The sequence below is a fragment of the Rhinolophus ferrumequinum genome (assembly GCF_004115265.2).
Source record: "Rhinolophus ferrumequinum isolate MPI-CBG mRhiFer1 chromosome 5 unlocalized genomic scaffold, mRhiFer1_v1.p scaffold_110_arrow_ctg1, whole genome shotgun sequence".
Lineage (NCBI taxonomy): Eukaryota > Metazoa > Chordata > Mammalia > Chiroptera > Rhinolophidae > Rhinolophus > Rhinolophus ferrumequinum.
In genome coordinates this window covers 15,970,614-15,994,834 of record NW_022680355.1, presented here as the reverse complement: position 1 = coordinate 15,994,834, position 24,221 = coordinate 15,970,614, and the positions used below count along the sequence as shown (strand labels likewise).

At 39.7% G+C, this 24,221-nt stretch overlaps 1 protein-coding gene across 2 annotated transcripts in view; it reads right to left on the bottom strand.

Annotated features, from left to right (window-relative positions):
* The window catches only part of CELF2 (CUGBP Elav-like family member 2), a 486,548-nt gene that overhangs the window by 300,303 nt on the left and 162,024 nt on the right, over window positions 1-24,221 (bottom strand). The window contains exon 1 of one of the 2 annotated variants that reach the window (XM_033100761.1): window positions 4,868-4,927. The exons of the other annotated variant lie outside the window; for it this stretch is intronic. Within the exon in view, the coding sequence (XP_032956652.1) occupies window positions 4,868-4,920 (53 nt within the window). The 5' untranslated portion in view covers window positions 4,921-4,927. Of the gene's footprint in view, window positions 1-4,867; window positions 4,928-24,221 lie in introns of those variants that run through there. 2 annotated transcript variants of the gene reach the window in all.

Sequence of the window (24,221 nt, the reverse complement as noted above, 5' to 3'; positions counted from 1 at the left end):
AGCAGCCTACACCACGGGCAACAGGAAGGTTCTGGTTTATGGACAGCAGACATTGAGCACCAGGGACTGGAATGAGGGCACCATTCCCTTTTATTAAGTCGGTTTCCAAAGACAAGATCAAAATGAGTCCTAAGTTCTGCCACCAGGAACTCATGCCACCCCCCCAAGTCTATGTGTTTTCACTGACAGAGGAGCTCCCTAAATCATCTCTGAATAAACAGTAAGCCATTTCACAGAACGCACAAGAGAGCTGGGGCCCCAGACCAAGGTATTCAAAAAGCATAACGGGACACAGACTACGTCACTGCAGGGCCCACAGCCCTTGTGTTATGAGATAGATGGCTTCGGGGCGGCGGGGCGGGGGGAGAGGGGGGAGGCATGTGATTCCATGTCTGCCTCAGGCACACTGTGCCCCTTCTGGTCGGTCACACACCAGCTGGAAACCAGCAATGCCATCCGTAGGTTGCAGCAAAGAGTTTTTACTGACTGCAGCTGCCATCTTTCTCAAGATAGGGATTTTTAAAAACCCCGGGTATTGTAGGTGTATCAGCTTCATAACTTCAAACCTCAAGCTCTTCTCAACTATCCCGACAAAGTTGGTGGAACCAAATGATTTTACAGGAAAATTCTGTTTCTTTTTCTGTGAGGGCATGCTGGCTAGTCGGGCTGCATAAACGCCAGTGATTGATCAGAATGCTTAGCAGCCAATAAGGGGAGGGTCAGCTCGGCATGGGCGGAGATGCCAGCCCGAGCTGTCCTGTGATACATGTCATCGTGGGCTGGTGTCACCCTGTCCCCACAGGTGCCATTTCCTGTCAACCTTGATGGTCGGGAGTACAAGAAAATGTGCTTGGGATCAGACACACAGTGAGAAGAACACTATGGAGAAGACAAACATTGCTATATCCCATAATTCCTAACAACATCGCAGGAAGCAGAAGACAGCGTTTGGGAACAAAGTGTACTTCATCCCAAATCAGGCTTAACCAGCACATTTCTGAGTTGAGTGGAGGTCCAAACACACACACGCCCACACATGCATATCTGGCTTCCATCACAGTCTGATCTCTGTAGACTGGTACCACGTGATCGGAAAGGTGCTACAGCTCTAGGACACTTCATTTTGAGCCTTAATGGCCTACAACATTAAAACCTCACATATGCTTTCCCTCCTTGGACACCCTCTTCCCAATGTCAGTTAAGTGAAATGCCACAAACTTTAATCCTCTCCAAACCTACAGAATAAAAGTCACTGTGAGTTCAGCAAAACTCCCAAAGCCAATAAACATTAGAGAGGCAATCAATAGTTTTATAAAAAAGGAGATCCCTCAGGAATTACCAAAAAGTGGAAAGAAATTCATGAAGACTAATAAGGATGGTTGAAGGCATAACTGCAACTGAATGGACTGTACTTGTTACTGTTCGAAAAGGTGCAGAAAAATGCTCTGGAGAGGCACAACCAACTACATTCTGCTAATAACTTTTACAGAAATCTCTACAGAAGAACCTAAGCTGGGTATTTCTAATTTCCTCACTACCATGATGACACCAAATCAAGGTATGTTTTGCATCTACAAATCCTGACCCCTTGAGTGGAGAGCAATCATTCCCACACAACACTCTTCATTTTGCATTTTATCTTTCTTTTCATCAACCTACGTGTTTCCAGGGCTGTGAGGAATGAACTTTCCATCAGCCACATTTTCACCTAATTAACCCCCTGATTACAATAATTAGTATTGATTCACTCTTGGAATGACTTCCTAGGCATTCAAGCACAGTCTGTACTTGCTACAAAGTTCCAGATATGAATATTAATCAAATGCTCTTCTTTGCTTTTCAGCCCCAAAAGGATATTTTGTAATTGTATACACTCATATTTTAAAAAATGAAAAATGGTAAGGTTTCATTTTAACAAAAAAAGGATTACTAATGCACTGAGGTTCCAGAGCTCAGCCTGTGGTCTGCTGAACTCATCTATGTGGGTATCCCGGGGGCTTGTGCGTGAAGGGACTTGGGGTGCCATCATTACTCTATTGAAAGAAGCCATTTTCCCAGTTTGAATCTTTTGCTATTCCTTTTCTGCAAGCCTGGACTCAGAATTAAAATTTACTTTGGTATTTGTTTAGGTCACTATCGAGGGGATACACCTAGAAGCTGATGGCAGGTCAGAGATTACATATCTTGTTACTGTCGTGGAAATAGATGTAGACAAGTTTGCTGACTTCAAGCAATCTCTGCCTTCCCCATCAGGCTAAAGGAAAAGATAATCCGTATGTGGGATACTGGAATGGGGAGGCAGGGGGCTCTCTGAATTTTAGCTGGTAGTGCATCAAACCACAGGAGAAGCAAACAAAATAAGAAGGGATTTCCCTTGTTCTTGGACCTAAGACCACCTAGAAATCCAAGAGAATAGCTCATAGGTAAATAATTATAATTTAGTCAAAAATGTAGCATGGAGGTTCCCAAGTTATATCTTCATTCCAGCATGATACTGACAGCTATCTAGGGAGCATAGAAGACTACTTTTCTTCCAAACCACAAAATATTGCTTTGCAACCTTTGTTTTGGAATAAAAATTTCACATGAAAGCAGAATCCAGGTGTGCTGGTAACAGTGGGCTAGCTTCGGTTATAAAGCTTCACCAATTACCTTTTATGAGCTCATCCTAAAAGCAATTATTGGCATACCCGATGCAGTGAGCAATTCAGATCCCATCAGAAGTGAGAGAATATAATAAGTCTGCACTTAAAATCCATTCTATTCACAATGGATAACTGTTAAAATATCATTTTACCACAGATACGTTTTGAGTCCACCCAGGCTCTGAATATATTGTCCATAGAAAAATCTGTGCTTGAGAAGGCAATTTATTTAGCCTGTAACATTAATTTTAATTATTCTGAATTAAGTATTTCATATTTCAACTTAAGTTTAAAAAAATGAAATGTATGTCCAAAGTCTAAAAAATAGTTGTTTCATAACTGTGTTTTCATAAGGAATACATTTCTTCCTTATTTATTGGTAACATCACTAATTTGAACCACGATATAATCCAAAAGTAAGTATTTGTAACTAAACCTTATTTAAAATTTTGCATTTTAAAATGATTCCCTTCCTGTTTTTAAAAATTAGGTCCTTAATCTTTCTCCATAAATTTACTAACATTTTTCAATAGCTGGCACCGGCATCTAATTAAAGCAAAACACTAAAATGTTAGATAAAATATATTCTTTATGGAAACCAACCTCAATGAGATGATTTTCATGTAAATCAATTACCAGTTAACTTTCTAGGACCAGTCCTTTCATATCGATCGTGAGAACAAAAATGGTTTCAATATTTGAGAACTTCGAAACGAATTTTTCCATTTTCTCTTTTTGAAGTCTCACTGTTTTCACCTTAGAAACCAATGCTTATTTTATAAAAAGAAAAGTTTTTGAAGACGTGAGGAATGTTTGCCTTGCATAGAAATGCATTTATGAGCACATAACCATATATCAAAAATTAATGCATTCCATAGAACCCTTTAACTTAAGAACTTAAAGGCTACATATAGTAATAGTTTCAGACCAAAATTAGAAGGGCAAAAGTTCTCACGTGTCCTTGAATTCCTAAACTGTTTGTCTACCTGGATGCCAAAAGGGGAGATAGAGACTAGACATTATAATTTACTTAAACACAGAAACGTTCCCCGTAACTTCTCTCTCATGCTGTATTCCGTAAGTCCACCAACTAGGCAAATTTAAAATCCCCAAGCATAAATACTGTAGAGGCATGTCTGATCATGAGGTATTTGTCAGAATGATAATGGTATTACAAGCAGTCTCAATCAATACATTTCTTTCTGTAGTTAACGGAGAGGTGAGCAATAAATCTCTAACTCAACACAACCAACATAGCTACAAAATGCAAAAAGCTCTATGAACAGCAGATAGTAAAATTTTAAATGCACAAAACCACAAACAAGCAGTTCTAAAAGCTCTTCATTCTGTATAGTCTATACAAACAAGATTATAGCAGTTAAAAAGGGTGTTGAGAAAGAAAAAAAAAAGCAAGGAAAAAAAAAAAGCAGACATGCATTAAGCTAGTTTGACAGCTCCATTGTTCAACCGGTCCCATTGTCAGACCCAAAGATGTATTCAGTGCTACAATGTCTGCTAGCAAATAAACAAAAGACTACATTTTTCAAAGCAGGATGCCAATTCTCTTATAATTCTTTCTCTGCTTTCCGAAAGGTCAGTTTTGGCTTATTCCTGGTACGCGAAAGAAACCTAACACAGATGCAGGAAACAAATATTTGCTTTCAATACACAGGGACCCGGGACGCCATGCATGAACAGAGGTCCTTAAACAGGTACACATTTTGGCACACAGGATAAAGTGATCCAAACCTGGTAACACAGAAGGACTATCTAGGTAGGCTAAGTCCAGATTAGAGCGGTATTTGGAACGCAAGTCTAATATGGGGTCTCCTTGGCTCCTTTTTCGGTGATTATTCCATGCAGAGTGCATAATAATGAAAGAGGCTTAGACATTGCAAAGGAAAAGACAAACCGAGAGCCAGAGTCAGAGGCTTTAAAATGAGCCACTGGCCACTCGCAAATCACAGCGAGCAAAAACATGACATGCTTTCAAAAGGCAACTCGTGCAAATCGAACTCGCACACAGCAGTCCTCTTCCTTTCCCTCATTTGCTCTCTTTCTTCCAATCTCTTAGTCTTGATTTCCTTTCCCCCCTCTCTCTAGATTCCCTTTTTTTCCCCTTCTAAGATAAGGAACCCACTTGCTTTAGACCATGATTATTGTCTCAGCCAGCTATGGAAACGAGAAAAGCATACGTTAAAACAAAGGACACCACAACATACCTTAAAAGCAGCTCCTCATTTCTCATAGTAACAGCGGATTTGGGACAGCGCATGCTTTCTACACTGATAACAGTGATAGTCTCAACAAAGCCAGTTCAGAAGTGCGCTCAAACATCAATGCCACAGTAGCTGTTCACTAATGCTCTCTCTCTCTCTCTCTCTCTCTCTCTCTCTCTCTCTCTCTCTCTCTCTCTCTCTCTCTCTCTCTCCCTCTCTCTCCCTTTCTCTCTCTCTCCCTCTCTCTCTCTCTCTCTCTTTCTCTTGCCCCACTCTCTTCTCTCATCAAATTCTGAATGGTGGAGCCAAGGGGCTCCCGCAGATTCACTAGGTAGAAATAATCCTCTCTGACAAGTTATGTTGTCTAGGCATATTTTTACATTAATACATTATGCTGCCTATAGGGGTCTTGTCTGCATTCACTCAAGCCTGGTGTTAGTGCTCCTAATTATCAAAGAGAAATAAGGAACTCATTTACCTTTCTCTTATACGTTTAATAGCAAATCCAGTTTCACATTTTCTTTTTGCTATCAACTGTCAGCAAACATCACAGATGACTAAGAGAAGATTTGGAAAGGTCGGAGTACTAGAAAGCATTTTGGCTTCTCTTTTCTGGGACACTGAATTCACAGCTGGATTCATCGATTCCTCTCCTCTTGTCCTTAGGAAGAGTGACAAGGTCAAGACCTTTAGCTACCCCCACTCCCCACCCCCATCATGGAATCGGAGGACAGAGATTGGGGAACCTGGAAATAGTTTAACTCTGTGGGCACCAGACGTCCTGCCCACAGAGTTAAACTATTTCAGGTCGCAGCCATCATGCACCTGAAGCAGGGCACCTAAGGAGGTAGGCGAGGGAAAGATTGTTTAGTCACCTTGAAATTCTGACAGTGGAGCATCTACCTCAAAAGACCAATTAGGTGCTCTTCTCCAAAATAAGAAAAACCTGCTTCCTCTCTTCATTATACTGACCAGGCTTAGCATATAGTTAGCCAGGAAAATACACACTGTACTTCTGTTTATTGGAATTAGAAGAATTCCGTGCAGATCAGCCAAGTAAAACAGCTAGTCAAACACACACAGAAAAGACAAGATGCTACAGACAACATAGTCAGGCATCCAAAAGGCACCATTCCAGGAGGTGTGTGCTTACAGGAAGCCCAGAATGCTCTCAGCTGGATGGACAACACAGAACACAGCCCGAAACAGGCCCGGACCACTGAGTACTGGTTTCTGCCCTCCCAGTCTCAAAACCATGCACCTATTCAACTCAACCAGGCCCCTGAGTACTAATAACTGGAGTTAAAGCATTTGTGGGAATCGTAGTGTGATGGGGGAAATGATGGTGTGCTGTTTCCTTCCTATTTGAAGATGGGGAATATACCGTGATATCTTGCTACATCTCTGACCTCTGAACTTAGTCTTGACCCACAGCTAGGGAAATGGAGACATGCTGGAGGGTGATGAAGGTGCTTTAATCTCTATGGCACAATCACCTTGCTTAGATTATCACTTGGACTGAGGACAGTAAGCCATGGTGACTGATAGCAGTCACCATAGCTATTTCTGGATGGCAATAAGAAAACATGATGGATAACTTGACAAAGGTCAAATCATGAAATCAGAGTGCTGTTGCTAAAGCCGCCATATGTTTCCATTTCCTCCCTTCATTATCGAATATGAAAATAATAGAGTGAATATATGAAAAGGAATGACCTTGCCAGGCAAAGACAGCGCATGAAATCTAAGATGTTGTTGATGGAGATAAGCATCACGTAAAACAGCTGAGAACCAGAGAGACCGGGGAGATAAAGGGCTGGAGCCAGTCCCCTGGGGACTTGTGGTTGGTGCAGCAGTCACTTCACCTCTCTGTAGCTCTCTTTGCCCCGGAAGTTAAATAGGGGTGACAAATGGTAATATGTTTGCAAGTACCTAAACAGTCTGTAATGAAACTTGGGTGTGTTCTGTCAGTCGCGATATGAATAAAAAGTAGAATGAGTAGACTGCTATTGGCATGGTTTGGTCTGTTAAAGAAAGGTCAAAATATGCTGCTCAGACCCAAATTCCTTTTCTTAATACTTCCATCCAATTTCTCTTGGGCCTGAACTACCAGGCAAACACTAACATATAACAATAACATGTTTGCTTATTCATAAATAGATTCTTGGCATTGGAAGACAGTGCTCCAGTATATGGAGCTATTCCTATTATGAAATGAATTACAGGTGCACAGAAGTAAGGAGTGAAATGGAATCAAACCACTAAATATTTTATTTTCTCTCCACTTCCTTTTCAGTCTAGGGACCTAACCAATGAGAAAGCTATAGAGCTAAGAGTTCAGTACTTGTCCAAACTCCACTGTGATGACAGATTGAGGGTTTTACATCCGCTAGTTGTATGTGCTAAACTAGTGGTTATAAAATGAGTGGATAGAAAGAAGTATGTTATTTCCAACATTTACGCATTGTATTGAAGGTTTTTCATTCCAAATTCACATTGGATTCACCTTTGTACTTCTTAATCCATCCAGAGAATATATTGGAACTTGGGAAAGAGGACTATAATTGACCCTTGCACAACAAAGGTTTGAAGGGTGTGGGTCCACTTATATGTGGATTTTTTTTCAATAAATACACACAGGACTGTAAATGCATTTTCTCTTCATCATGATTTTCTTAATAACATTTTTTTTCCTCTGGCTTACTTTATTGTAAGAATACAGCATATAATGCATGTAACATACAAGATATGTGTTAATCGACTGTTGATGTTATCAATAAGTCTTTTGGTCAACAGAAGGCTATTACTAGTTAAGTTTTTGGGGCATCAAAAGTTATACATGGATTTTTGACTGTGCCTCTAATGCACCCCCTCCACCTGCCTCTCCCATTCACCGCATTGTTCAAGGATCAACTGTATTTTATTTTCAAAATTCCTTTATGTAGTTTCCTTAACAAATATGTGGGGGAAAAAAGACACTTGTTCTTCTAATCCAGGCATTCAGTTCGCACAGCACATAACACGTAGAATTCCTTACATGCCATTGTGTTTTAAATTTCAAGACCTTTTCACATTTAGCGGCTCATTTAATCCCCATAACAACACTGTGGGGTGTGCAGTGCTGGTACTGTTATTTTCTTCTGGGCTGAAAAAGTTCAAGTGCAGAAAGATGGAGTGACTTGCCCACTGTTGGTACAATACTGACCAAGAGTGGGGACTCAGTCTACACCCCTGGACTGCGTCCTTTCACCTGCACTGCAGTGCAATCCACGCTCCCACCTTACCAGGGGTTCACAGTCACCCCAGGCAAAGCATGGCGGTTAGGTGTTTAGTGTAATGAGAACCTCACATTCTCTAATGCGGAAGTAATAAGCTTAGAGGACAGATAGTAAGTCAATGCAAAATTTATGAAAGGGTTATGTTTTGGCTAGTAGTATTTTTCATTTTCTATCTAAACTTTATTTCAAATGAAATAAACAGTCGATTAACTCATATTTTGTATGTTACATGTATTATATACTGTATTCTTACAATAAAGGAAGCTAGAGGTAAAAATGTTATGAAGAAAATTGAAACGAGGCAGACTAAGCACTTTGGGGGAGAAAGTTATTATTATTTTGGGGGGTTATCTGCAATAGCAGTTAATTTTTAACAATCCTGATTATTACTAACCTTGGTTTATAGGGAAAATTTTTCAAAAGGATTCTAGTGCTAATTGGCAAAGAAGAAAGAAACCTTAGTTTATCTCAAAGCTCTCTATATCCAAAAATAAGTTTCTAACAACATAAATTAAATGTTTAGCTAGTAAAGCAAACTTGGTGAGAGAAAAACTGGAAAAGTACTGCAAGGTGAGGCTATGAGGATGAGATGAGAATCAACCAAATATCTTGTTCTGAAAACATTTAAAGGTAAATTATATGTGCGTTTATATATTGTAGATAATTCCTACAAAAAGCTAAATTTCTAAATGCAACAGTAATGACTCCAACTTTTTTCTGCTTCCAATGCCTGTCTTGTCTTCGCATTTTGACATTTACATTGCCAAGGTAATAGAAAGCGCCATTTCTATGGAAGTGTGTAATATGAAGTAGGCTAGATATGTGAGGTCGGGAAGTACAGATTGATTCCTTCTTTGATGAAGAACAGGATACGACAAATATCTAGCCTGCCTCTCATTCTAAAAGAACAATTTTGAAATCTAGACATATCAAGGACATTAAATACATTTATTGGTTAGTTTCAGATACTATCTTCATCTCTTTGGGCTGCTGCAACAAATCACCATAGACTGGGTGGCTGATAAACAAGCATTTACTTCTCACAGTTCTGGAGGCTGAGAAGGCTAAAATCAAGGTGCCAGCTTGGTCATGTTCTAATGAGAGCCCTCTTCCTGGTTCATAGCTGCCACCTTCTTGCTGTGTCTTCACATGGTGGAAGGGGCAAGGGAACTCCATGGGATCCCTTTTACTATAAGAGCACTAATCCCACTCAGGAGAGCTCTGCCCTCGTGACCTAATTACCTCCCCAAAGCCCTAGATTGTAATGCCATTGCATCAGGCATTAGGATCTCAACACATGAATTTAGGGAGAGAAAGGGGCACCAACATTCAGACCATACCAAGAATTGTATGGAAAGTAGGTAGGTCATCTTTCCTACTGGAAGCTCCACATGAGTAGGGGCTGTTTCTTTCTAACTCCACAGCCCCAGTCCCTGGCACAGCCTGGGTCCCAATTCTTCCAAGTAGCCAGATACCAATTATCTTCTTCTGGGCTGAAAAAGTTCAAGTGCAGAAAGATGGAGTGACTTGCCCACTGTTGGTACAATACTGACCAAGAGTGGGGGCTCAGTCTACACCCCTGGACTGCGTCCTTTCACCTGCACTGCAGTGCGATCCACGCTCCCACCTTACCAGGGGTTCACAGTCACCCCAGGCAAGGCATGGCGGTTAGGTGTATAAGAGCGCTAATAGGAATTCATACCTACTGGTATGGAAAGATTACCATACCAAGTAATTAGATACCAAGAATTGCCAGGTTTAATTAAGAAACATACCACATCGTTATGAAAGATTTGAAAGAACAGACAGAATTCATGAAGTAAATATGAAGCAATGCCAAGGTCTATAAGAAATGGATTTCTATCACTCTCAGAGAGTGACACATAGTAGGTGCTCTGCAAATTTGGAAAGTCTGTGTGTGATTGGATGAATTCTCACCCAGAGCTGGTATCAAAGGTCTTCTGACCAACTGTGTCAGCCTCAGAGGAAGGGTCTCTATGGGTAAACTGAGGCATGGCAGTGACGTCTGCGCAATACTTCACAGGAGCTGGAATAAATGGAATATGGGGCAATCCTGTTCTCCAGGCTGCAGTGCTCCCGCTTGCCCGGAGGGGAAGCCCCTTCAAAGCCAAAAGGACACAGGTATCACAAATCACAACCCGAAACATAAAACTGACAGTTGGCTTAAAGTAAAACCTCAGCAGCGTTAGTAAAGAAAGCGTTTGATGGTAATCTGAGGACCTCCGTAACATGAGTTCCTCTCACTTGAGCACTCAAAAACCACCTCCAAGTCACACTGTGGAACCAGGAGGCCGCTAGCCCAGGAACGAGTCCACGGGTCCTAAATTCCAGACAGACATTCCTTCCACAAGCTGTGGGACTACTCACTCACTTTCAAAATGGTGATGTTTCCTCGGATGAGGGGATGTGGGGATAGTGATTGGCAAGAATAATTGTAAAGATCCTTAAAATTATAAAGTGTCATCTTTATCCATAAGAAGGTGTAAATAAGAAACCATAAAGTACTTAGAGCTCCAAGAAGCTACTTGAAAATAGGCATTACATGAATTTAATAGGCATGATTATAAAGAGCAATAATGACTGCTTGTTATAAAGGAAAGGAGTTATGAAAACAGATACCATGCAGTGGGTTTGGAGAACTCTTTCTGTGTAGGTAGGAAAAGGTCCGTTAAAGACACAGAGAAGAAAGTAAAGGATTTCCCACGAAAATGGAACCATAGTTGATAAAATAACTAACTTGGTCTGTGAACTCTTCCAACCTAGCAAATAACATGTTCACAATTGAGCGGTTATTTTTGGCCTAATGTTTTGCCAAAAGTCACCCTCGGGCAGATGGGAAATCTTGAAAAGGCCACAGGTGACTATATATAAGTTAGGCATGAACGTTTGCATGGAAGATGGGCCAAGTTTATTACTGCTATTTTTAAGACAGACTCGTGCACATGACACAGCTGCCTCTCTGCCTGCGCAAACTGCCATGTGGGAAAGGTTCCATAACTTGACTATGATCCATGAGTCCTCCATGGACATGTAGAGTTTGGTGCACTTGTAGTTCCCTCTTTCTTACTGGTTTTGATCCTAGGCAATCCTAAGAGGTCAAGAGCAAAAGTATAGTGAAGACCATGGGTGGAGGAGACAAGTCTTCCTTACATGACGGTGAGACCAAGATGGGGGTTGACATGATTATGTGACAGTGATGAAAGAGAAATCCAGATGGTCTGGGAAAGATGCCTTCAAAACAGCTACAACACGTTCGCGGCCCTTAGAGAATATGCAGGTGCTTTAAATGTTATATTTCTGTGTATATCATTCTCTGAAATTCTCTACTTACTTGTTTATTATCTCTTTCCTGTCTCTGAACTTAAGATGCATAAAAGCAGGGACTTACTCCATTTTATTGCCACTTTAGAACAATGTGTGGCATATGGTAGACACTTAATAAACATTTGCTCAGTGGCTGGGTTTCTCCGTGAAGCATTCTTCTTGTTAAGTGACCTAATCTCAGTGGCTTACAGCTATATAACACAATTTACGAAAAACTTGTCATGCTCAACTGTGAGCAGTCATGAGGCTAGGATGGCTAAGGGACAGAGAGATCGGGAAGGTTTTGTCTTTGAGGACTTCACAGATTTGTTGAGGTGGAGTGATACATTTGTTGTTTTAATGTGTTTTTTTTTAACTTTAAGGCACCTATATGGGTGCATAGAAAATAAAGTGATAAGGGCATATAGTTTCCTCACTACTTTCCATAGTGCTGAAGTTTGGAGTTGATGAAGGGCAGGCAGGTAGGACTGGGCATTGAAGATGAGATGAATAGACAACACTTGTAGAATAAGGGGCGATGCGAGTCGGAGGGAGATTTTTGTGATCTCTTGGAAAATGCCAGTGTCCTTATGAGCAAGGAACAAGAATCAGAAGTCAGTCTAATTTTTGCTTCATTCATTTTCAGGAGCAGATCTCCCCTGTGGGCTGACCTCTTCAGTTTACGGTGCCATAGCTCCAAAACTTAATTAGATAGTCCCTTTCTCCCAAGGAATTGCTTCTTACTCCTCTCTCACCTCACTGGGGTCCCCAGGGGTCTACAGCAAGTTATCCTCTTACCAGTTCCATCCTCTGCCTGCTATTAAAAACAAAGCAAAACAGTAAACGCTATTAAACGCCACACTCATTCCCTTAAGTCAGTTCCTAATGAGATGTATCCTCACCTGTAAAAGTCCATTAATTTGATTCTGTTTTACATTGCAGGGATAGACATTAAACATCACTTTGACTTCTCTATTCCTATATGTATATATGTGTATATATGTATATGTGTGTCTGTGTATACATACTCACGTGCGCAAGGTCTGACAATTAAGTTTGCAAACTTGTTGCAACAATGTAACCTTTTTTTTGGTATCAGAGGGATTATTCATTATGAATTTGTACCAACTGGACAAACAGTTAACCAAGTTTACTATTTGGAAGTGCTGAAAAGGCTGCGTGAAAAAGTTAGACGACCTGAACTTTTTCCCAAAAACTTATGGCTCTTACATCACGACAATGTACCAGCTCAGACAGCACTGTCTGTGAGCGAGTTTTTAGCCAGTAAACAAATAACTGTATTGGAACACCCTCCCTACTCACCTGATCTGGCCCCCAATGACTTCTTTCTTTACCTGCAAACAAAGGAAATATTGAAAGGAAGACATTTTGATGACATTCAGGACTTTAAGGGTAATATGATGACAGCTCTGATGACCATTCCAGAAAAGAGTTCCAAAATTGCTTTGAAGGGTGGACTAGGCACTGGGGTCGGTGCATAGCTTCCCAAGGAGAGTACTTCGAAGGTGACCGTAGTGATATTCAGCAATGAGGTATGTAGCACTTTGTCTAGGATGACTTCGCAAAGTTAATTGTCAGAACCTTGTATGTGTGTGTGTGTGTCTGTCTGTGTGTACATACATATTGTTACGTTGTAGACGGAAAATGTTCTAAGAACATGACTAAATCATGATCTTCCAAGGAAAGTTCCTAGAGGCCACAGGGGTGATGGAGATGAGGCACGAAGTAGCCTGCAGCCACGGGAGGGAGGAAGGGGCAGTCCACAGTGAACACACACTGAGAGATCCTAAAGCAGCTTGAGAAAGGTAACTTTGGTGTCAGTATAGAGCATGAACTTAGAATAGGGAAAAGTGTGGTGTCAGGGAGGCAGTGGGGAGGTCACTGTATAGGTCACAGACTGTGAAGCCTGCGAGATCAGCTCTATTCGAGGCCCACTTGTTGGCCTTGTTCGAGACACTTCATATAAGATTAAATCACTCCATTATCAGAGCAATCCAGCCAATCTACATTATTGCCCTCATTGTACAAGTGAGGACGTCGGTGGCCTGGGCAATAAAGAAAGTCCCAAACTGACAATTCAGTAAGTGGCAGGGATGAGAGTCGGGCTTAGCTCTCTTCATTATTCCATATTGTCTAGGCATTAAATTCTGGAGAGAGGCAAGGGGGTAAAAAAAGATATTTTAATAGTAGAATCATTATATGGACAACTGAACAGGCGGGATGGAGAAAACAGAAGAGTTAAAAATAATTCTTATATTTTTAACATAGATAGTTTGAAAAATGATGACACTGTTAACTGAGATGGAAACCCCCTCCCCAAAAGAATAAAAAAAATAAAAAGAAGGGAGGGGGGCAAAATAGGGTAGATGGGGAGATAACTGATTCCACAGGGGATACACTGAGGTTGACATGCCACAGGCAGGTCTTCTGAGTGGAGGTGGCAGCTAGAACTATGGCATGGATGAGACCAGCCGGAAGAGCACTGATAGCACAAAATGAGAAATAAACCAAGACCAGAACCCCAGGGCAAATCAAAAATTGAGAAGGCAAAGAAAGATGCTCTAGTGAAAAGAGAGGCCAAACACATCACTAAAGGGCTTCAACTTAGCTGGAGAGAGAAAACACACACACCACGTTCCGAGCTACCTTGCTATGTATGATCTCATGAATTATTTGTTTCGATGCTAAATGAAGAAGTAGGGCAGTACACATAAAAGGCAGGAGGGTTCAGAAAGTTCCAGGAATCAGATGGGAACTGGAACTAGAGGGCAGCTTAGTTTGAAGAGGACGCAGGCCTCCATCCTTGCGCCGAGCTTAGAGCTCATATGCTTCCAATAGGCTGGTTGTATCCAACAGTTCAACAGGGCAACAGCAAAAGTCGATTTTAAAGGTATCTGTGGATTTTGCCTGATAAGGATTCCAGAAGTTATCAGGAACTATAAACACAGACTTCGAGAACACTTCCTGGGTCAACTGTTTTACACACTTTAGTGAAATTATATGCTTAGACAGAAGTACCCATAAGTATATTCACAGTGGGAACATACCTGTGCAATCAGTACCTAAATCATCAAAACCTCTGTCTGTTTGTAATTCCATAACCAAAGTGTGGTTTGAAGAACATAAATAGATAGGAACTAGAATGCTTGTGAGTAAAAATTGCTTGAGAGATAATGAGAGTCAGTTGAACAATACTTCCCCTGGAACCCACCTACTTTTCGCCACCTACCTATCCTGATTCAGACTCCCATGGTGCCTAGGAGTCTCTCTATCTCCAGTTTCGTTGGCTCTGACCCATGCTACACATTTCCACAGAGTTACATCCCTAATACGGAAATGCGGTCATAGCTGTCTCCTGCTCAGAACCCATCAGAGCTTTCCTCCACCCTGAAGACAAAGTCCAAGCCACATGGAATGGTTTCTAAGACCTACTGACATCGCCAATGTCTTTTCGTGGGTTTTCTCACCTGGCACACTACTCACTTTGCTCGGGGAACCTTCTTCATGTCCTCACATACCTGATTTCTCCTGCTTCTGCACTTTTGTTCATGCTGTTTCCTACTCCTGCATAGCTCCCCTGGTGATCCGCCCCCCGCCACATCAGATTTATTTCTGTGTATTCTGCAGGACTAGGCTTAAACAACAAGTGCTGAGCACTAAAATGGTAGCTCGAAACTATTTTCTGGATGGCTGGCTGAATACATGAATAAGTAGAAGCCATCAGTAGCAAAGGAGATACAAAGATGTCAGAATATGGTCCCAGTTAAAAAAAAAAAAGTGATGAAACAAATCAACCACACCTTTTTTTTTTTTTGGAGGCACTACAGTGTTATTTATCTAACACTGAATTCAAAATAGGTACTGGTCATGGACCCTGCCCTCACGAAATGTATGAGGTATGATCAAAACATACAGTGAATGCTTAAATTAAAAAAAAAAAATTACAGTTAAAGACACAATGCCATTAATCCCCCTCAAAATACTCTGCCTCGCTTCAAACACACTTTATCCCGTTGTTTTTGTCACTTTCTGAAGCAGTTCTGTAAGTCCTGTTTCATGAGTGTCTTTAGTTCCACTGTTGTGGCTGCCTCCATGTCCTGAATTGATTCAAAAAATTTTCCTTTCATGGTCATTTTGACTTTGGGGAAGAGCCAGAAGTTGCACGATGCCAGATCTGGTGAATAAGGTGGATGAGGACACACTGTAATGTTTTTATTTGACAGAATGGAGCCTTTCCATTGTGATCACAAAACACAGTGAATGCTCCTGCTGAGTGCCATCCAATGGAAAGGCAGTGATCTTCAATACAGGAAGCGGCATGTCAAACTTAATGTGTGGCAAATTTCAACTTGTTTGGTGCAGTCAGTTGGGTGTGAGCTATGGTTGAGAGAAGGTGTGTTTTAAAGTGTGCCATAAATCATCCTCCATCATGACAATGCTCTGTGTCAGACATCACTTCTGGTATATGGCAATTTCTGTCACATAAAATTTCTGTCCTCATCCACCTTATTCACCGGATCTGGCACCATGTGACTTCCAGCTCTTCCCTAAAGTCAAAATGATTCAGGACATCGAGGCAGCCATGACAATGCAACTTAAAGACTCTCATGAAAGAGGACTTCCAGAACTGCTTCAGAAAGTGGCAAGAATGATGGGATGAGTGTGTTCGAAGTGAGGGGGAGTATTTTGAGGGGGATTAATGGCAATGTGTCTTTTACTGTAATAATTTTTTAATTTAAACATTCACTGTATTTGTTGATCACACCTCCTATGATCCTGTTAGAAAGACAGGACTTACCCATATGAAGCAAAGGACAATAATACAATGTCTACTGCTGGATATTTTATCAGCCATAGGAGTTCCAAGGAAGGAGAGATGATAAGAGCTGGCTGAAGTAATCTAAGAGTCTTTCACGGAGGAATATAACTTGATGGAATCTGGGAGTATGCTGGCATTTGGAGAGGCCATGGAGGACACTCCAGGCCAGGGAGACCAGCCTGAGGATAATTTATGTGGGAGACAGTGAAAAGGAAGTCTGAATAGAATAGCACAAGTATTGACAAATATGGGGAAATGAACAAAACGAGGAAGAGTGAGGCCAGACTGACTGTGAATCTTGTAAGCTGAGCAAAGGAATCTGGATTCAACGTAATAAGCAATTGGGATTCAGTGCAATTTCTGCATCAGTAAATGAGACTCCTCTCCAAGTATGCCAATGAGAAACTGAGAAACACAGCTAGTAGCTGATAGGTCGGCCATGACATTTCCAACCAAACATAAACAACTCCTACAGAATATAAAAAATATTCAGACTTTGACATCGTGGAAGAACAAGAGAAAGACAAAGACACTGCGACTACAAAAATAGTGAAATATCCCCTGCCAACTGCTTATTTCCCAATGACGACTCTAGCTCTGCTTTAATCTTCTTAATCTCTAGATAAAAACTCCCAAGATGACTGTATTAGCATGCTCGGGCTGCTATAACAAAATTACTGCAAATTGGGGATCTTAAACAATAGAAATCTATTTTCTCACAGTTCTAGAGACTAGAAGTCCAAGATCAAGATGTCATCAGGTGTGGTTTTTCCTGAGGCCTCTGTCCTTGGCCTGCAGATGGCTGCCTTCTCTCTGTGTCCCCACATGGCCTTTCCTCTGTGCACCTATAACCCTGGTACCTCTTCCTCTTCTTCTAAGGTCACCAGTCCTACTGGATCCAACCCTTAGGGCCTTATTGACCTTAATTACCTCCTTAAAGTCCCTATCTTCAAATACAGTCACATTATGAGATTCTGGGGGTCAGGACTTCAGCATAGGAATTTCTGGTGGGGGAAGCTCAATTCAGTCCACAACAATACAATGCTACCTAAAAACACCCAATCGAGAACTGATGTCGGCTTCCTTAAAAACTTCTTAGCATGCTCACAAGCCTGCTATACATTTCTACATATAGAAATATCTATATATGTGATATTTCTGTATCACACCCTTCCTCACTTCCTTGTTCTAAGGTACCCCATCATACCCTTGGTGTGCATGCTACTTTGCTGCAGCAAGTTAAATAAACCCAGCTTTGACTTGGGGTGTGTTCCTGGTGGCTTTGGCTGTTGGGTTCCACGCCAGGAGCTTCCATATTCATGAGCCTTACTTTCCCTTGACTTGTGCCTGCCTAAATTGACATTCCTCCTTCTTGGTTACTTCTGTTCATCCTTAAAGATTCAGTTCAAATATCACCTTCCCTGAAAACTTCCTCATTTATTCTTTTCAGTGGTAGAATCGGATTTCTCTTGTGAGAGCTCTGTCATGTGTCAATTTGGCCGGGATGAACTACATTTCCCAGAATTCTCTTCCGTTCATTTCCGGTTTCTCCCTCCCTCCCTTTTATGTTTCTGGTTGAGGTAAGCCACATGGGAGAGTCCTGGGAGAGGCGAAGGACGGAAGGGGAACAACTGCCATCTTGTAGCTCTCACTCATTGTTGCTATTGCCCTGGGCCTGCAACTGCGCTGCCTACCGCTGATCCTCCCTGACCGTCTCTGATTTCTGGGCTACGTGTGCATATTTATCTCTATCGCCAAGGTCCCCAAGGCAGAGGCAACAAAATGTGTTTCAGTTCATCCTTGAGGGGTTCCAGTTTGTGTTTGTGGGTTCTAGCCTGCCCTCGATCTCCCTCACTTTACATCCATCTTCTTTGCTTGATTATTTGGCCTGCGGATGTCCACTTCCAGCATCGGATGCGGAGAAGGAAACCTTTACAGAGACATCCTAACATATTGCCACAACTATGCAAAGTCAGATTCCTGTAACAACTGTCTATCTGTCATATATCATCTCTATCTATCTATCTATCTATCTATCTATCTATCTATCTATCTATCTATCTATCTATCTATCTATCTATCTATCTGTCGATCTTTCTATCATTTATCTATCCATTAGTTATCATCTGTGTTCTATCATCTACCTTCTTTCTATCATCTATCCATCATCTATTTTCTATCTATCCATCCATCCATCTATCATCCATCTATCTATCCCACTGGCTCTGCTTCTCTGATTAAACCCTGACCGATATATCCCTCCTCTGAGATCTTTCTCTGTACTTTCTCAAAACCTTAAATATACTTCTTTTGTTCCATTTATCATACTTCATTGTCATAATTTGTGTGGTAGATTAGATTATCTTGCCAGTTCTTCACGCCCTCCCTCTATCATGTGACCTTGTAGTGGGTGGAATATATTTCCCCACTTCACTGACATTGTGTTTGACTATGTGCCTTGCTTCAGATGTTAAAAAGTTGCTGGCATTATATTAAATGTGCTTGTGTGGATTTAGTTTGGTTTTTTACGCTCTGTGCCCTACCTGGCATGAGAAAAGAATGCCCCAGAGAACCTTCTGCCCCTTCCACCTGGGCCTTAGAACAAATACACATGGAGTAGATCTGAGCCCAATCCACAGTCTGGAGGCAAGCACAGCTGACTAACAGCCTGAAAGAAAGCCTCCCAACCTAGACCTGCCAAATTACAGTTGACCTGCAGACTCACGAGTGTAAGAATAAGTGTGTATTGTTACAAGCCTCTGTACTGTGGAATCATTCATATGCAGGCTTATTGCAGCAACTGACTAAATTACCTTCCCTTTCTGTGCCCCAATTAGAGGGCTGGCTCCTTGAGACTAGGGACCATGATGACAATTTCCATTTCTCCAGTGCCTACTAAGATGCCTGGTACATAGTAGGTGCTCAATAAATGTTTGTTGCATTCTAGAATAAACAAACAAATGATCTGTTGATCAAAGAACTACATGGGGAGAGGTATGGCACAAGGGGTGTTAGGAAGAAAAAACTGACAGAGGTACATTAAATGGAAATGAGGGAAGCGAATCTGGAAGCAAATGTAAGCAGAACGTGATCCATGCATAGTCACGCAATAAAAAGTTACTTACTGCCTTTTATTCTCAGATGATCAGATGGTCAAAAGGCCATGGAGGTTCCATGTGACTCCAGTAATACTCAAAGAGCATCTTTTTCTACTCTAAACTTTCACTTTGGAGTCTTTGGGGGCAGCTGGCAATGACAGCTGCAGTGTCTGTCTGTAGCTACGGACAACATTATGGAAACTGACAAAAGATGAGCAGCCTAAACTTCCTCCAGAAGAAAAACAACAACAAGAAAACAAAATTTCCGGGAAATAAAACTTTCCTCCTCTTCCCTCAGGTGACCTTGGCTTTATGTAATCATCTAATCTGGTGTGGTCAGTTTATGACCCCTTTGACCCATTGATTGGTTTTTGGTTTTTGTTGTTGAAAGGCTGGTGTGACAGCATATCTGAAGCTCCCAGCCTGGTCACCGAAGGTCTGTGCAGCCTGGGCAAACACACTTGGAAGATGAAAGCAGGTCTCCACAGCAGTAGTCCTCCCACTGAGACAGTTGTCACATTCCTTTAGAGCTGGTGTCATGGGCTTGTCACTAGAATTGTTCCTTACGAGACACAGCTTGAAGGATGCCAAATTCATTAGTGTCTGCAGGTGAACTTCTCAAATGTTTTTCTTACATTGAACAAACCACACACACACACACACACACACACACACACACACACACACCTCAAGAAGATGCTGTAAACACCTGTTCATTTCTATTTCTATAGATGAGAAAAGCATTTCCCAGGAACCTTTAAATGAAGGCTTGATGGCAGAACATCTGCAAAGCCATCAGGGTTGTAAAAGCCAGTGGAAACACAAACTGCCCCAATGATACCCAACCCTTGTTGACATATGGAGAAACACTTGTCAATTGGGGTGTTTCTGAGCAATTTACTGAATCCTACTTCCAGGCTGCTTTGGGTGAAACTTGTTTTATAACAATTTTGTATCCAAATACCTCTTGAAAATAATTGTTTATTTTAGCCATTATTTAGCATCATGCTACAAATAAAATTTACCAGTATAATACTATACCGAATTCCCACTAAGTGTGTATTATACTATTAAAGCTTTACTATTAAAATGTTCCTAATTTAGATGCCATTAACTTAGATTTAGCAATAATTTGGACATAGATTGTGATTCCTTTAAAAATGACATTTATTGTCTTTAATGATTATAAAAGCTACTCATGTTCACAATATTGCTTGGAAATATAGATAAGTATAAAGAAAAATGATCACCACCTAAATCTGACTAGAAAAAAACATTGTTTAACTTTTGGTACATTTCCTTTTAATCATTTTCAATGCAGATACTTCACCTTTTTATAAAAAATTGGGTTGTACTGATCATCTAGTTTTCAGTCCTTCTTTTAAAACATGAGCCATTTTTCTCCCATAAGTAATGATATTTGAAAAAACGTTTTCCAAGGATTATGTTATTTCATTTTACTGATTTACTGGTCCCATAATTTATTTAATCACTTCCCTAAGATGAGATATTAGCAGTATTTCTAAATTTTTACTTTTATATGGAACGTTGAGATGAAAACTCTTAAATATGAATGTTGGGGGCATTTCTGATTTTCTGCTGAGAAGAGAATGATGTTAAATCTTAAATATTGTTAAGATTTATTGCACTGGCAATGGTTGACTCTCACCCACAGGACAAGAGTGCATGGCCTGCCATTCTCACAAACACACTGACTCCTCCTTAATTTTAAATATTCAAATGTGAGGAGGAGTGAAACATGTAACCTCACTGTTTTATTTGCATTTCTTTCTAATGAAGAGGAATATTTTCCCCCAATGTTTACTGTCATTTATCTTCTTGTATGAATGGTCAGGTTACATGCCTTAGCCATACTCTGATGATTTTTGAATTGGGTTGTAGCCATTCTATATATATTTGTATAGTTTAATTTTTTGACAAAAAACACACCAAGATTTATAAATTTATAAATTTTCCCAAGATCATCATTTACTTACAATTTTTACAAATATTTCTGGTACTGAATTTGAAAATTTTTATATAACTATTTCTATTCTTTCCCTTATCATTTTACTTTTTACATGAAGGGCCTTGCCCACCCAGAAACTAGATTAATCTTTACCTTTGTATTTGGTTGGTTTTTATTTTTACTATTTGGTTCATTTAGGATTATTTTGGAGAGGAAACTCCAATCTGAGATTCCCCTCTTTCACAAATAGGCAGTTTTACCAGTATCCGTTTTGTACATGATCCATTCTTTCCTGTGGTTTGGGGTGAGTGTTGTGTGTGTTGGTATATCAGATTCTGAGCTACTGAATTTCTCTGTCATTTCTTATATTGGTACCTCATTGTTTAAGTAGGAAAACTTGGTAGCATCCAGTATGGCAAGTTACCCTAATTATTATTACTCTCTCTTTGCAAAGGGTAATTCAAGTGGAAGTTTAGAATAACCTTGTCCATTAAAAAAAATATGTCTACTGAGATTTTGATGGGTATTTGAATTGAATCCTTAAGTTTATTTGAGAAAATTTAACATCATTATAGTACTCGCTCTTTCCACCTGGAAACCCAGCCTAACTCTAATTTTACTAAAATCTTAATTTCTTCCTCTCTCTGGGAGAACTTAATGTTTTTTTCAAATGGTTTTCACATCTGTTACTACTGATTTAAAGTAAACTTACTGATATGAAACATTTTTTATTACACCCTCCTTAAATCCTCAGAGATTTTTAGTTTATTATCTTGGTTTTTTTCTTTTTTATATCATATCATGTGTAAATGATAAAATTTTTTATCTTTATGTTTCTAACTAGCATATCTGTTATTTCAGTTCATGTCTTATTGCTATGATCAGAGTTTCCACAACATAATTTAATGAATGATAACTTGTACCTTTGCTCATCTGTCATCCAAAGCTTGGTTTAAGATAGCTGCCTTTTATTAAGTGTTAAAAGTTCCTTTGTATCGTTGGTTGTCTAAGAGTCTTTTTTACCTTCTTCTAGGAATATAAGGGCTTATTATTGAGTATCTTTTGACATCATTTTTTTTCTTATTGGCCTCCTGAGGTGCTGTATTATATTAACATATTTTCTTCAACAAAAACATCTTTTTATTCTTGGCACAAACTGTAAATTGTTATGGAGAATGATTCTTTTCATGTACTCTATCTCTGAATAATGTGAAAGACCATAAGTTAAAACACCATCTTAACTCAAAATCCCAAAGAATATGTCATTCTTTTTGAGTAAAATGTTAAAAAGTAAATGATGTAACTTGATTTTTAAAGTTTAGGAAACACATTTGATATAGCCCTGTTCTGACATATTTGTTTTCATTTAATGTACTTCATTCAACTAAGTAGTATATGTTTGCCTTAGTTTACTATAATATTTACAAAAATAGTTTACATTTGGGAAATCTCCAATTTGAGGAAAGACTGTTTTGAATTAGTGAGGTTTTAGTGCTTTACCAGAAATGCAGGAAAAAAACTGTCTCTGAAGATCGTTTACAACATTTTCACTAATGACTGAGCAGATATTTTGAAGCTATCAGCCATTTTGCTGTCTGATTTTTGCCGTCAAGTGTCTCTACAGCCTTGCCAATCTTAATTTCTTTCATTAATACCTTGAAACATGTTTCAAGTAGTAGGATCAAATTGAGATGGCAGAATTTGAAAATTAAAGATCCCCTCTGCCAAGAAGTCTCTCCATGGCTGACCTTCAGAAAATCTCTCAGTGACTTTTAGCTTCTTCACATAAAATAAACAATTTATACACTTCTACAGTGTTCTGCTAATGTTTTCATCAGTTACCCTTTGGATTTATGCCTTCCTACTACCACCGAAAATCCTCGGGGCAGGGGGCCTTCACTGAGTGCAGTGTCCCCCCCCTTTATGTACTCATATTACTCATTATATGTAGCAATAGGAATACATGGCCATGCGATGTGACTGCTAACATTCATTTCATACATTCCTCCCAGAAAGTCTAGCCATGCTGCTATGATATAGGCATGGAAAGATCTGTTGAATTACCCATTAAGCTTCAAGTGTGCTTTGAACCCTTAAATTCATTAATTCAATTTATTATTATTATTTCTTTAGTCACTGAGTAGCTGTTGTGTTCATGGAACTATATTACAGTATAAAGATACTCAGTCTGATTATGCGAGACTACTTTCTCCTTCCTGATTAAATTAAAATTTTAATTTCTACTAACTGGGTATCAATATCTAACTAATTTTAATATTTTAGAAACTACTTAAAAACCACCCATCCTCCTTTCACCTTTAATGTGATGCATTTAGCTCACATGAAAATCCATAAAAACCTATGAATTAAATAGTAGCAGGAAGATGTAATAAAGTAGATAAATCTTTACGAAAGTAATCAGACTCATGTAAAACTTAACTATGTCTATATTATAAAATATCTTCCTTAGATATTAGATATTAGATATTAGATATTAGAGGGGGAAAAGCTACTTTTGCCTATCCTAGAGTGCAGCAAATTATATAGGAATTAATATTTTTAATTTTTTGTTTCCATAATTTGAAATATACATAGAACATACTCTGTGTTTTCTTTTAAGGTTTACACTAAATGGATAGTTCCATTGTTAGTGTATGGTGTAAGGAAATGAAGAAAAGTGAAAATTAATTATCTATGAAGTTTTTAGAAGTTCCACCAGAGAGGGAAAAAAAACCACAAAACTATATGAATGATTAGCATTCTCTCTCAAATGAAGTTATGTTTCTGTAGTTTGATCTCAACAGAGAAATTATTTTAACTAGAATTTCTAGATGGTAATTCCACAAAT